This window comes from Mercenaria mercenaria, chromosome 6, assembly GCF_021730395.1.
Source record: "Mercenaria mercenaria strain notata chromosome 6, MADL_Memer_1, whole genome shotgun sequence".
Taxonomy (NCBI): domain Eukaryota; kingdom Metazoa; phylum Mollusca; class Bivalvia; order Venerida; family Veneridae; genus Mercenaria; species Mercenaria mercenaria.
The window spans coordinates 10,164,531-10,179,270 of NC_069366.1; the positions used below are offsets into that span (position 1 = coordinate 10,164,531).

Here is a 14,740-nt window from a genome sequence, read left to right on the forward strand (position 1 = left end):
GAAAATCTTCTTGTCCAAACCACAAAGACTATGGATTTGATATTTTGTAATGTAGCATCATCTAGTGGTTCTCTACCAAGTTTGTTCAAATTATCCCTCTAGGGTCAAATATGCCCCGCCCCAGGGGTCGGTCACATGGTTCATATAGACTTATATAAGGAAAAACTTAGAATCTTCATGTCCATAACTATCAAATTTGGACCACATGTATAGTTCTGAGTGGCAAGATGAACCTTGACATGAGTTGACCTTGATCTTGACCTAGTGACCTACTTTCACATTTCTGTAACTACAGCCTTCAAATTTGGACCACATGCATAGGTTTGTGTATGGAAAAAAACTTTGACCTTGTTATTGACCTAGTGACCTACTTTCACATTTTTGAAGGAGCATTTCAGATTTGAACCACAAGCATAGTTTTGTGTACTGAAATGAACTTTGGTCTTGAGATTGACCTAGTGACCTACTTTCACATTTCTGAAGGTACAGGCTTCAAATTTGGACCACTTGCATAGTTTTGTGTTCCGAAATAAAATTTGACCTTGTTTTTGACCTAGTGACCTACTTTCACATTTCTCAAGCTACAGCCTTCAAATTTGAACCACATGCATAGTTTTGTGTACCAAAATAAACTTTGATCTTGATATTGACCTAGTGACCTGCTTTCACATTTCTGAAGCTACAGCCTTCAAATTTGAACCGCATGCATATTTTTGTGTTCTGAATTGAAATTTGACATTGATTTTTACCTATTACCTACTTTCACATTTCTCAAGCTGCAGCCTCCAGATTTGAAGCACATGCATAGTTCTGTCTACCGAAATGAACCTTGACCTTGAAATTGATCTAGTGACCTACTTTCACATTTCTCAAGCCACAGCTTTCAAATTTGGACCACATACACATTGTTTTGTACCGAAATGGCCTTGATTTTGACCTTGAGCTAGTCTTGAAATTTGGAACATTCAAAAATGGCTCAGTGGATGGCACCAAGATCACTCTGTAATCTCTTGTTAGGTTAATAGGTTAAAGGTCAAGGTCAAGGTCAGATTAAACCAGAATGGTAGATAAGAACTTTTGTTTACAGTGAGCATATAATTTCAGTTCCTTGTGCAATTACTGAATGCATCAAGGGGGGCATTTCGTGTTCGACGAGCTCTTGTTTAACACAGACTCAAGCTATTGTGCAATATTCATCCACCATTGGAGTTATTAAACACTCCAGTGATAGTTCTTGACAGATTTAAATGTAACATCATAAAATACAGGTCAAATTCGATTTAAATTACACCTTCTTGTGGCCATGTCTTTCTTATGGTTGCCATTCTTCTGTGACAAGACCGTATTGTGGGGGTATTCAACATTTCTGTGACAGTTCTAGTTAAATTTGTTTCGATTTTAATGTAAAAATTCTTCAAAAGCAAAATTTTAAAGCATTTGCCTGGGATCGAAATCAAGGGCAATTTGCACTTGACACAGAAGGCACTGTTTAAGCAAAAGACTAAAGAATGAAAAGCTATGTTCTAGGAGTATGACCTTTTCATTACTGCATATTGTTTAGATTCTTAAAGGTCTTATGTTATGTAACATTGTTAAGTGGGTGAAAAAGGGAAACTGTTCTTGACACAGTGTGTGGCACTAAAGAATAAGTTAGCATGACAACAATGTGACAGTATTTTCATAATATTAAAACATGGGTAAGTCTTTACATATCCTGTAGAATAAAGTAAGAATGCTTAAACGTCCAGTGAATCATTCTTTGTGCCTAATAATTGAATTAAGAGTAACACCCTTCTGTTATATCTCTGATTCTAAATGTCTTATATAAAATTATAGTAGATTAGATATGGTAATGTATTCTCAGCATATGTAAGGCTGTCAATAATATGTCAACATGATGTCAGTATTGTGTTTAATTAATGAAAGTAAACCATGCGAAGTACTGCATAAATGTCGGAATCAACTGTGGTATCATCTGTATTATAAAACTCCCGGAACAAAATGAACACCTATTCAGTTAATTCTCGATGCCAAGATTTCTTTTTGATTTAAATCATTCAATGTTTTTATTTAAGGATTTGGAATGATGAAGTCAGCGACGGAGAATTGTTTATACAAAGGAGCATACCATGACAACAAGAGACAAGGTCGTGGAATGATGATATATCCGTAAGTGTTAGATATAATACAGTCATATAGAACATATTTCAAAAATCCATTTTCTATCAGGCGCCTAGTCATTCCAAACAATGAAAATGCTTATGGTGCTCCTATAGTGCCAATTAAGACTGTCTTAGTAACTTATTCCATGTCTAGTTTGCTTTATATATATAGTTCTCCTCCCCAGCTAGATTGCAGACAGCATAATACATATATATACATTCATATACTATATAGATAATAGACTTTTGTAGATGGACTTGTTGGTTAACCATACAAAAGAGATATGTAAAGAAGTTGAGCTTTTGCAGAATTAACTTTTAATATTGAACATATTACAGACTTTCAATTTAACCTAAACATTCATACTATTTGTAGACAAAAATAAGTGTCTGTTGTGTGAGTGCAGAATAAAAAACAGCCACAAGATGTTTTTATAGATCTTTGAGTTAATACTGAAAATTTTGGTATGGGAGAATTGAAATACATACAGTGTGTGGTATATAAAATATCTGAGTACTTTCGACTTTATAATTAGCCTTCAGCAAGGGTTTTGTACACATGCAAAGTACAAAATCTTGTACATACATAATGTGTAGTATAGAAAATTGAAAGGACAGGAAATTGTACACAGATAATTTGACAAATTGTTAAGACTTTGGAATTTTTGGAAAGGTAGAATGCTGCTAATTATTTTTCTCATTTATTAATAGCCAAGATTTTGATATCTGTAGGTTGTTAAAAATCTTGAGAAAATGTTTGAAGAAAATATTAGGAAAAGTATATATTTGTAGAAACAGTGCTTTATTTCTTTGTGTAGCTTAAGCTGCCTTAAGAAGCTACAAAGGTAACATTGTTGTGACATAGATCTCTAGAATGTAGATAGCACATAGTATTGTGATATGGTGTGACTGCTTCAATTTGTAGCAAAACACGCATTGTATTGCACCAACATTAGTCGCCCCTAATGGATGTACGCATTCATTGAGTGTACAATGTACTGACTGAATGTTCGCATTTAGGTTTATCATAGATTTAATAGTGTACATTCAATGTGTGCGTACACTCAATGCGGGGGGAATTAATGCTGACCCATTGTGTTGTATACTATTATATTTCTGCTTTGGCCTTTTTAATGTTTATCAGTTTATAGTATGCTGTTGAACCTGCCTTAGCAGCCACCTGTATTAGCCTTTACCCTGCTAAATTTTTATAATGGACTGGTCCATCATTCAATTTGGACAGTACCATTTATTATTCAAAGGGGTGTTCGGTGAAAATTTACTGACTGAACAGCAAACAGTGCAGACCAAGATCATGTGCAGGCTGATCTTGGTCTGCACTGGTCGCAAAGGCAAAATCACTTGCCACCAGCAGGCTAAAGGTTAAACAATCATCTGCCTGAAGCTGCCTGCAGTCAGCTAACTTTCCAAATCAGTTCTTTTTTTTCTAACTTTAACTTGTCTTGAGCAGCCGCCTGCCTGTAGCTTTCTGATTGTGTCACTCTCTTGGATAGCTGCTTAATAGATTGTACATTTTTTTGAAATGCAGGCAGATTGTAAACTAAGAGAAATATTGTTCTCTACAAAGTCACGACTCATAATTAGGTACAGTGACACTAGGAAAGAGTCAGCATATATTGTCAATCAAATTGATAACAATATTTTAACTGCTGTTGAAGTTACATGACATTGAAAATTTGAAAAAGTCATTAATCTTCAGTTCCCTAGTCAGTCATTGCACATTGGTGGAACAGGAGTACTTCTTGGTCATAATCATTTTAGAGTAATTGCTTTAAGTAAAACAAAGATCAGGGCTTGTATTCATCACTGTTTTAAGTAAAAAATCTGTCTTACGAGATTTTTTTTAATGTTCTTTCACCTTTGATAGATAATTTATTATTTACTATTCTAAACTTTTTGTGGATGTTGCCCCATCCACCTTGTAACTTATAATCAAAAGTTCTGTCAGTATCATTAACTCAAATATCATATTTCCATAACTAAAGGGAAATAAAAACTTTTGAATTTTGATAAAAACATATATCATGGAATATTGGTGAATGCATGCCCTGGATAAATCTTTTGCTCAGTGTTAGATATCCATCTCTCTCTCTCTTTCACTACTGGCACGCGAGTAGTCCCCGGACAGAAATCGCATATATTTCGTCCTCAAAAGCTTAAACAATATCAAGAATAAAAACGATTAACATAAATAAATACCTTAGCTCCGATATTTCCAGCTTAGGGGTTTTCCTGTGAATTAGCGAGGCCCGAAAAGGGTCTGTAGAACGTCAAATTTTAACATGCTCGATAGTAATGCCCGGACACCATTTTTTCATGAATATATTTATCAGGAACTGCCCATATGAGCTGGAATTATGAAAAGACAAATGATATTTTATACAACTGTAAAAAGATCGAACGTTTGCGTCAAATTTATTTGTCCCAGCCACACGGAAAATTGCGACAACAGAAAATAGAATAATTAAGCTTATGTCACGGACAATGACTGGCTAATCGAACAAATTGTGAAATATTTTTGCATATTAGTATTGTTGTCACAAAGAAAATAAGTTTTCTTGTTGAAAGTGTGTGTATCGTCTGCTAGTCGTGAAGTAAAAACATGTAGCCTTAATTTTTAAACCCTCCAGGCATGCGCAATAAAAACGGAAGCCCCACAAGTGAAAATATAAACAAGTAACCATGCGGTAGGATTTCCACGATTATTATACTCATATGATTACCTGTGAAAAAGAAACTTGATAAACTTCTCCAAAACAAACGTCTGTTTGATTAGGCACAAAAATATGTAGACAAATCGCGAAAATAGAGTGTTGTGGGAACGTGTCCTGGGACTACTGCTGTCCGGGGACTACTCGCGTGCCAGTATATCTATCGATTCTGAAATGTACACTCTTAGTATCAGGGTTCCCACGCTTCCTGAAAAACTGGAAAAGTCCTTGAATTTTTCATTTCATTTTCAAGGCCTTGAAAATACTTGAATTTTAAAGAAAGAGCGAAAAACCTGGAAAAAGTCGGGAATTTTGTTCTTTCTGTATGCTCACAATATTGCCAGTGTACATAAAAAGCAAATAACTTTTGGTTATGGTTAAACCTTTCCTTGTAAACAAGTTTTTTAGTTGCAGTTTGTTACTTAAATGTTCTGGGAATAAGTTAGTTGAATTAATAAAATGGTAATATGAGTCCTGTTTTTTAGTTTAATTAAATTTACATGTATTATACCCCCACCTATGAAGTTCAAAGGGGGTATATTGGAGTCTGTCCATCTGTCCATTTGTCTGTCCATGATTCTTGTGAACCTAACTCTAAACTATTTGAAGGGTTTTGTTGAAACTTTACAGACTGGTAGTATATGACATGAGGATGTTCATATTACAAGATAATCTAGCAAAGGGGAGATAACTCGGACCTAGATATTTTCCATTATGTCTCTTAAACAGTACTACTTTAACCGAGTGACAGTGAGTGAGGCAGAAGTATTTATCCCCTTTAGGGATAGCTCTAGCTTATTTTTCTTAAAGTTCTAGCACCTAATAAAGATCTTAGAGGCAGTGAAAGAATTTCACTTCTGACGGGACTTGAACCTACAATGTCTGGATCAGGTTTTGGCGCTCTACGTTTGAATTTTTTGAAAATGTCCTGGAAAAGTCCTTGAAAAGTCCTTGAATTATTTCTGCAGAAAAGAGTGGGAACCCTGTAGTATGTACATATTATCCATCTGATAATCGTACATGGAAATTTCTTCTTACTATAGAATGAAACATTTCTGATTTAGACTGTATCAACTTGGAGTTTTAGTTGCAACATTAAAACACATCTTGGACAATTGTTTGTTGAATTATTGTATATGTGCACAGGGTGGGATACTGACTACACATTTTATTTTGTTTGAAGTGAGATTTTTATGAAATTTTTCTTTCTATATGAATACTTCAGATGCACAGAGATCAGCCAAAAGTCAACTTTTTAACATGTAAAAATCATTAGAAGTTACTGATGGGAATATATTTCGAATTCTTAGTTAATTCAACCAAAGTGATTGGTTTAAAATGAGGTTTCCTTCCATGACTTAAGGAGGTAGGTTACCTTTATATTTGTATGTGCGCATGTCCAACCGGAAGCCAACGTGACAATTTACGACGACGTTTACGACAAACTAAATGTGTTTGTATATTCATTCTTCTGAAAACAAATCATAGACCTGTCTTCGATCTGACGCTTTATGGTTTAATAATGCTGAAATAATGAATACATTGCCGCAGAAACGCTTCAAAACAATGTTGCCTTAAAATGACGTCATTGACGTCATGACGTTACGTGTCAGTTACCGCGCAAAATTTATAGCTTTTTATCTTGAAAGTACGTAATTCTGTGCATTTTCTTTATTCAAACTATTTTCAAATAACCATTATTTGCTGAAATATTTTTTATGAGTCTTTTGCTCTGAATAATAATCAATATTTTGCTTCTTTCATGTAGTTATATTGAAATGTTATGCGGAATGTAAGAAAATGGATGATGGTAACCAATGTTATTTGGAATATAGTTGGGTGAGAGGTTACTTGTTACGGTCATTTTCAAATAAAAAATCTAGCAGTTTGATTTGTAATACCTATTTTTCAGGTTCCGTTGATAATTTGTTACTTATGTACTAAAACTAAGATCTAAAATTGTTCAAATTTCAGTAGAAAATTGTGGTTTCTTGAACTGAATTGATGTTACCATGGAAACGAAGCCCGTGACCTATGTATCTAAATGTAAATTTCAAAAACGTTGACACTAGTCTATTTAAGAAACACAACTTCGGCTTTTTATTTTCATTTCAACAATATCCATGAGAATAATAGTAGCATGCTGAACGATTTTTCCATGAAAAATGCCAGACAAGGGGTACTGCTGTAAGTATTCTAAGCTTAGAAATTTGTTTGAATAAATGCAGATAACACGAAAATATAACTTACGTTAGAAATAATATGTTTTAAAGCTACATCAACTAGAAAGATAATCTTATTCAATATTATTTTATAAGAAATTACGACAAAAAGCAAGATATAAGCCATTTTAAACATCTCTGTTGCCATGGTTACTTTAAACTTTAAGAAAAATAGGGTACCATGTATAGTGCTTGGTATTTTGCTAATAATATTACCCAAATATTCCATGTTGGTCATTAACAAAATGGCACTGAAGCCGTCGAAAACCCCTATTTTTATACATAGTTGTTTAAAAATGAGAGAAAATGCGTTACCATGGAAACACGAGGCCCGTGACATATACATTTTAAGCTTATATTAGAAAGCTAACGTGCATACTAGTAAAATTATAGATTATGCTGACTTCTACGGATATCGATGAAACTAAAATACACTGAAAAGTGTTAAATATCCGTATTTTCCTTCTTATTTCAATATGAAATACCTTTGGAGGGTCATGTTCTTCAAACCTGGATAAAAATTGAACTTGAAGGGACAGAGACAAACGAAACTGAGATTTTAGCAGTTAAAACTTCATATTACACGAAATACAAAACGATGCTGCGGTTCAACTAATTTGAATTTACCCTTGTAACAAGGTAACCTACCTCCTTAATTCTTATCATGCTGGACATGATTGATTCTGCCTTTGCGACCAGTGTAGATCATGATCAGCCTGCACTTCCATGCAGTCTGATCAAGATCTGCACTGTTCACCATTCAGTCTGTATCTTTTTGGTGAGCACCCCTTTTAACAGTTAATGGTACTGTCAAAATTGAAAGATAGACAAGTTCATTGTAGAAATTTAGCAAGGTGCGGGTTAAGGAACAGAATTATACAAGTATTGTTGAAGCATTTATAAATATATTCTTTGTTCAGGATATTTAAGCAGTAGCATACTTAGTCTTTTATAGTCATCCAATAATAAAAATTAATGTTGCCACCATCTAAATAGATACATGATTATTACTGATTAATACAACACAGTAAAAAAAAATTCCACACTAACCCAACAAAATCTCCAGTTAAAAATTTGAGAAGCCACTAGCTTAACAAGGTTGCTATAACAACAGAGTCGGAAATTCTTTTCTTAAGTAAAACATTTTAGCAAGACATGTATTGCTTTATTGTTTCCTGATTTTTGTATATATCCAGTAAAAGAGATAAATGAGCCGTGCAATGAGAAAACCAACATAGTGGGTTTGCGACCAGCATGGATCCAGACCAGCCTGCACATCAAAGCAATCTGGTCAGGATCCATGCTGTTCGCTTTCAAAGCCTGTTGCAATTAGGGAAACTGTTAGCGAACAGCATGGATCCTGACCAGACTGCGCTGATGCGCAGGCTGGTCTGGATCCATGCTGGTTGCAAACCCACTATGTTGGTTTTCTCATGGCGCGGCTCAAATATGAAGATGAAAATTTATTGTTTACATTTTTTTGTTGCTCTTCAGTAAAGGAGATAAGTATGAAGGTGATTGGGAGATGGATATGAGACATGGAGACGGGGACATGAGGTATATGGATGGAACGGTTTATGAGGTATGAAAGTCGTGTAGCATGCTGTAGATCTTTAATAAGAAATAAAGTGAAATTCAAAACTTGTGTAGCCCGCCCGCTTAGCTCAGTAGGTAAGAGCGTTGGTCCACGGATCGCGGGGTCATGAGTTCAATCCTCGGGCGGGGCGTATGTTCTCCGTGACTATTTGATAAACGACATTGTGTCTGAAATCATTAGTCCTTGATCCACCTCTGATTCATGTGGGGAAGTTGGCACTTACTTGCGGAGAACAGGTTTGTACTGGTACAGAATCCAGGAACACTGGTTAGGTTAACTGCCCGCCGTTACATGACTGAAATACTGTTGAAAAAACGGCGTTAAACCCAAAACAAACAAACAAAACTTTTGTGATTAATACTGTGAAAATGCTGTTACAAGAAGAAAAAAAAGTTTTTTTCACCCAGCTGAAGCCAAAATTATGGTATAAAACTATGACTACGAGCAGTTATCGTCACTGAAAGTGTTTAAAATATACAAAAATGAAACAGAAATTCAAAATGTAGAATAAGATTAATTTATTATGGGGCTGTGGTGCAAAAAGAAACTACAAGATTTGTAATGTTCCTGGTTGTTTAATGCTACATAAAGCCTTCTAGACCCTTATTATGTTGCGACAAATTGTATCTAAGAATACTTGTTTAAAATGTTCCATGAAATCTGTTACAGTGTACCTAGGGATATAGTAATAAACCGGTGACTGCTAATTTTGGTAAAACTGTACCTTAACAGTGATAGGTGCTGCCTCAGTAGCCTAGTGGTAGAGCACCCACTTTGGTACGGGAGGTTGTGGGTTCACTTCCTAGTCACAGTATATGAAAGACTTGAAAAGTTTTACCAGTACAAGTAACTCCCTTGCGTAATTGGTATTCAGCATTAAAAGGGAAACTGGCTTCTTCTGTTCTCTCATACCATTGTGGCAATAGATATCATCAGGAATGAGATGTTGAGAGTGATTCTTATACGTTGTAGAACTTGTTTCACAGTCAGTCTAGAATAAATAAGTTCTGTGTAGCTAATTCAAACTATGGTAGCTTATAAGTAAGGGTTTTTTTTTTAGATGTAAGATCGAAGTTAGATTAATTTTATGCCCCTCGTGTCAAACACCCAGGAGGCATACAGTGTTTGAACAGTGTCTGGCCATCATTCAAGCCAACTATCTGGCCATCCATCCTTCTGTCTGTTACACTTTCAGTGTACCCATTTCTTACAGTTTTCATCCATTTCTAATGTAACTTCATCAGCATGAAGTAGACATGGGCATATAATCAGGACTTTCATGTCTGATTATTATATTTTAGTGATGTCCCTTTATTGGACTTAGCCATATAACAGCTACCTCTGTGCTAGTCACCTTCAGTTTCCATTAAATAAAACTTTGTACACCTAATCAAAATGAAGTGGACATGCACTTATTTTTAGATTTAGTCATGTTGCAACTACATCATTCTGTCTTTACCATGACTTTGTATACTCAACTCTTTCTACAGTTTCCATCCAATTACAGTGGAACTTGGTATCCTTCATCTCTTTGAAGTAGGCATGCACAATTTATTTGGAATTTTGTGTCAGATTTTTATTGTTAGGGGAGTTGAAGGGGGTTATCCCTTTTTTGTGCCCCACAAAAGTTTTGCGAGCGGATTCAAGATTTTTCCTTGTCCATCTGTCTGTCTGTCCAAATTTGTGTCATGCATATCTCAAAAAGTATACAATCCAGAGTCATCAAACCACACAGGATTGTTATTCAGCACAGGAGGTTTTGCACCATCTTAATTTGGATCTCACTCAGCCAGACCAGAGTTATGGCCCTTGACTAGTCAGAAATGCACAAAGTTTATGTTTGTGTCCCTTGTATCTCAAAAAGTATTTGACCCAGGAATATGATATATTACAGGAATATTATTCAGCATGGGAAGTTGTGCTCCTGCTGTTCTGTTTGGGATTTCCCCTGACCAGACTAGAGTTATGGTCCTTGACTTATTGAAAAATACACATAAAATGCTTGAAAGTTTGTGTTGCATAAATCTTAAAAATATTTCACCAAGAGTTAATATGAAATCATGACTGTAGTAATTTTATCAAGCATGTGAATTTGTGCACCTGAGGGTTTTTTGTTTGTTTTTTCACTGCAAGACCAGAGTTATGGCCCTTGACTAAGTCACAAAATAAAGGTTCATATGCTCTATGTATCTCAAAATGTACTTTACCTAGAGTCCTAAAATATTAGAGGATAGTTATATAGCATTTAAAGTTGTGCACCGGGTGTTCTCTTTGAGGTTTCTCTCTGCTAGGTCAGAGTTATGGTCCTTCACGTAGTGAAAGATACACATAAAGTGCTAAAAGTTCTTAAAATATATTTCACCTGGAGTCATGAAACTATAGTGTACAGTGACAGGTAACATTTGTTTTAATTGAAGTTTTTGTGACAATATTGTTCAATTGTAGGGCCAATTTGAAGATGACATATTTAATGGTGAAGGGACAATGAGGCATTGTTCAGGTCTTGTATATCATGGAAAATGGATTAACGGAAACCCAACAGTGTTACCAAGCAAGCTAGTCATAGTGAACTCGACCGGGAAACAACCTGTAGAAATCATTCAAGGGCAGCCATTTGATATACAAGTACAATGTGTGAATGATAATGGAGAAGTCATTGAAGGTAAGAAAATGTAAATTTGGTTGGGTAACATACAAGAGGTGGAAAAAATGATGTATGAGTGTGTTCTGACATATATCAATTCTATTTCTTTTAAGACTGTTTTCAGTTCATGTTAAAAGTAATTAATTGAAAGGAATCAGCAAGACTGAAATTTTGACTTCTGTTTTTCTTTACAAATTTCAAGTTTTTGACCATATTTTGTCTTTTCCCATAAATAATTAGTTCATCACAGCCATTTGAATATGCTCTTAAATATTTGTAATTTTGATATACTTAATGACATGGTTGGGCCAAAATAGCTGATTTTTAGGGGACATGGGTTCACAGATGGCAAATTTCTTATGCAGATGTCATAATTTTACCAGTATTCAGTGCATTTTGGTTAAAAATTTTGTTTAGGTCCAGTTTTCTTGAATTATGTTAGAGCTGTAGCTTTGAACTTTAAGCTCGTCTGATTTTGAAAAAAGTCTTTGAGGTATTGTTGTCACTTGATCATCGGCGTCGGTGTTGGCATCAGCGTTTGTTAAAATTTTTGTTTAGGTCCACCTTTTCTAAAAAACTGTAACAGGTATAGCTTCGAAACTTTGCACACTTGTTTATCATCACTAGATGACTATGTAGGCCAAGAACCATAATGCTGAAAAGCATTTTGTTAGAATTATGGCCCTTTTTGTACTTATAAAATTTGAATTTCTTGGTTAAAATTTTTGTTTAGGTCCACTTCACTTGAATACAATAAAAACACTAGCTTTGAAACTTTGCAGGCTTGTTTATCATCATTAAGTGAGTTTGTAGGCCGAGAGTCATGAGTCTGATATGCATTTTGCCTGAATTATAGCTCTTTTAAAAAGGCTTAATATACTTAGAAGTTAGAATTATTTTTTTTTATTTAGGTCACTTTTCTTGATTTCTATAAGAGCTATAGCTTTAAAACTTTGTACACTTGTATATTATCATTAGGTTTGAATGTAGGTCAAGAACCATAACTCTCTCTTTTGCCTTTTGTCAGAATTATGGGACTTTTTAACTTAGAAAGTGAGTACTTTTTAGTTGTTTTTTGTTTAATTTCACTTTTCTTGAATACTGTGAAATCATTAATATTCGTGGGGGACTAATTTTTGTGGATTTCGTGGTTGAGTCAATCCACGAATTAATACCAACAAACTAGTAAAATTCCCATTGATTTTATGTTAAAAAGTTGAAATCCACGAATTCATATCTCCACGAAATTGCTGTTTTGACCAAAACCACGAAATTTCATGCCCACGAAATTAAATGATTTTACAGTACTTACTATGGCTTTGAAACCTAATACATTTTTTGTCATCAATTAAGATGAGTAAGAAGGCCAAGAACCATATAACTCTTTCTTCAACATATTGTCCAGCACTTGCAGACGAGCGTTAGCACCTGCAGGGGGTGCTCTTGATTACACTTGATAATGATTATCATCATTAGATGAGTACATAACTGTTTTCTTAAGTCCACTTTTCTTGAATTCTCTGACTTTGACACTATACATTTTTTGTCATCAGTAGGTGAGTAAGAAAGCCAAGAACAAAACTTTTTCTTGCCTAATACCTTATGTCTTAAGTTTGTGGAAAAACTCATTTGTATCCAGCTGTCAATCAGGTGACCTTTTTTTTTCAGTTGACAGTAGACGGGAGTTACGCATTACAGCAGGATTTAAATACATAAAAGCAAAGAAGGGGACAGCCTTGTTTGATTTGATAGAAGAATATGAAGAAAAACCAATGGCAACACCATAGTATGTTAAATTGATCTAATACAGTTTCTTGTTTCCAGTTAAATTGTGTGGAAGTATTCACTGGAAATTTCCAGCTCTTTTATATATTTTAAAATATGTACTCTTTCACAAAGCAGTATGCTACTTTTTCATAAGCAATGATGCGTAACATACAAATTTTATTTTAACCCTTATCATGCTGGACATGATTGATTTTGCCTGTGCGACCAGCATAGATCAAGATCTGTACTGTTCATTGTTAAGTCAGTATCGTTTTGGTAAGCACACCTTTCAACAGTTAATGGTACTGTCCAAATTGAGGGATGGACAAGTCATTATAGAAATTTAGCAGGGTAAGGCTTAAATACAAATGACAGTGGTAGAAGTGTCATGTTACATGAGATGATCCAAAAACATTACAATGATTTATTACACGTTTTCTTGTTAAAAAAAACATGGCCACCAGGGACTAGTTTTTTCCTTTATCACTATAATTATGCAAAATCTTCTCCACTGACACAGCTGGTCCAATTTTGAAATAATTTCACAGCCTGCTTTCTAGTTCCAAAATAATTCAGTCCAGCATTACATGTCAGATGAGGAATCTAGGGCCACAATGGCTCTCTTGTTTTAATGTACCTGTCCATATACAATTTTGCAGATAGAGCATTTTTTGCACCATCAGACTTATGTGAAAATGATGAGATAGAAATACCCAAATGCTGAAAAAGACTGAAAAGGCATGGATGAAAATCTGAAAATCAGATTCCACACTATGAGTTAAAGCTTTTGGAAAACAAAAGAAATGAAAATGATATGGAAAAAAATGTGTATTTTCAGCTATGAAGTGCTTCAGTACCCACTCACAGATTTCATTGTAGAAGAAGAGGAACCTGAGCAAGATGATGTAGAGGAAATAAGAGAAGAGAATGAAGATGTTCTTGATGAGGAACAAGGAGTTCATAGAATTGGTAATTCATTTGTTATTATGGCTGCAGTAGTAAAAGCTAGGCAGATTCTTGTGATTGTTTTAGAGATCTGTTGCCAGGGACACATTATTGTGAGGTAGTTGAATGTTTATGGTGCTATTGTGTTGAGCTGTTGCCAACACTGAAGTGTAGTCATACCACATTGCTGGTTATACATACAGCTCTAGATCAAGTACCCATCCACATGTTATGTGTAAGAGTAAATGTTGTCAATGATGCTTTGGACATGGCATCTCATTTTCACATTGTGATTGTCATGGTTCTGTGATCCAGGTTGAGAAATGCCTCATTTTGGCAAGATATACAAGGATAGAGTTAGATTAAGTGATGCCCATTACATTACAAACAAATAATTGTTTATAGCATTCAGGCAGATACTATAACTGCATTCCACATTGCTTCATGCTGTTTACTGGTAATAGGAACTGAGTATTTTTATTCCGTGTTTTGCCTTATTTTGAAACATGATATAGGTATATGAAATTTATAATTTGTAAATTAATGAAGCTTTGGTATATGAAGTGTTGGTATATGAAGTATGGGTAAATGAAGTCTGGGTTAATGAAGTATGGGTTAATGAAGTATGGGTATATAGATGAACCCGTATTAAGCAGTCAGCCAAGGTAGCA

At 34.8% G+C, this 14,740-nt stretch overlaps 1 protein-coding gene across 10 annotated transcripts in view; it reads left to right on the forward strand.

Annotated features, from left to right (window-relative positions):
- Positions 1 to 14,740, forward strand: part of LOC123549698 (MORN repeat-containing protein 1-like) — a 65,416-nt gene that overhangs the window by 19,323 nt on the left and 31,353 nt on the right. For 9 of the 10 annotated variants that reach the window (XR_008371251.1, XM_053545053.1, XM_053545048.1 and 6 more), the window contains exons 4-9: positions 2,076 to 2,169; positions 2,981 to 3,007; positions 8,611 to 8,698; positions 11,159 to 11,375; positions 13,026 to 13,143; positions 13,963 to 14,093. Coding sequence is in view for 9 of the 10 variants with exons in the window: in XM_053545053.1 (XP_053401028.1) it covers positions 2,076 to 2,169; positions 2,981 to 3,007; positions 8,611 to 8,698; positions 11,159 to 11,375; positions 13,026 to 13,143; positions 13,963 to 14,093 (675 nt within the window). In the remaining variant the exon portion in view is untranslated. The remainder of the gene's footprint in view (positions 1 to 2,075; positions 2,170 to 2,980; positions 3,008 to 8,610; positions 8,699 to 11,158; positions 11,376 to 13,025; positions 13,144 to 13,962; positions 14,094 to 14,740) is intronic. The other variant, XM_053545047.1, reaches the window with a different exon arrangement.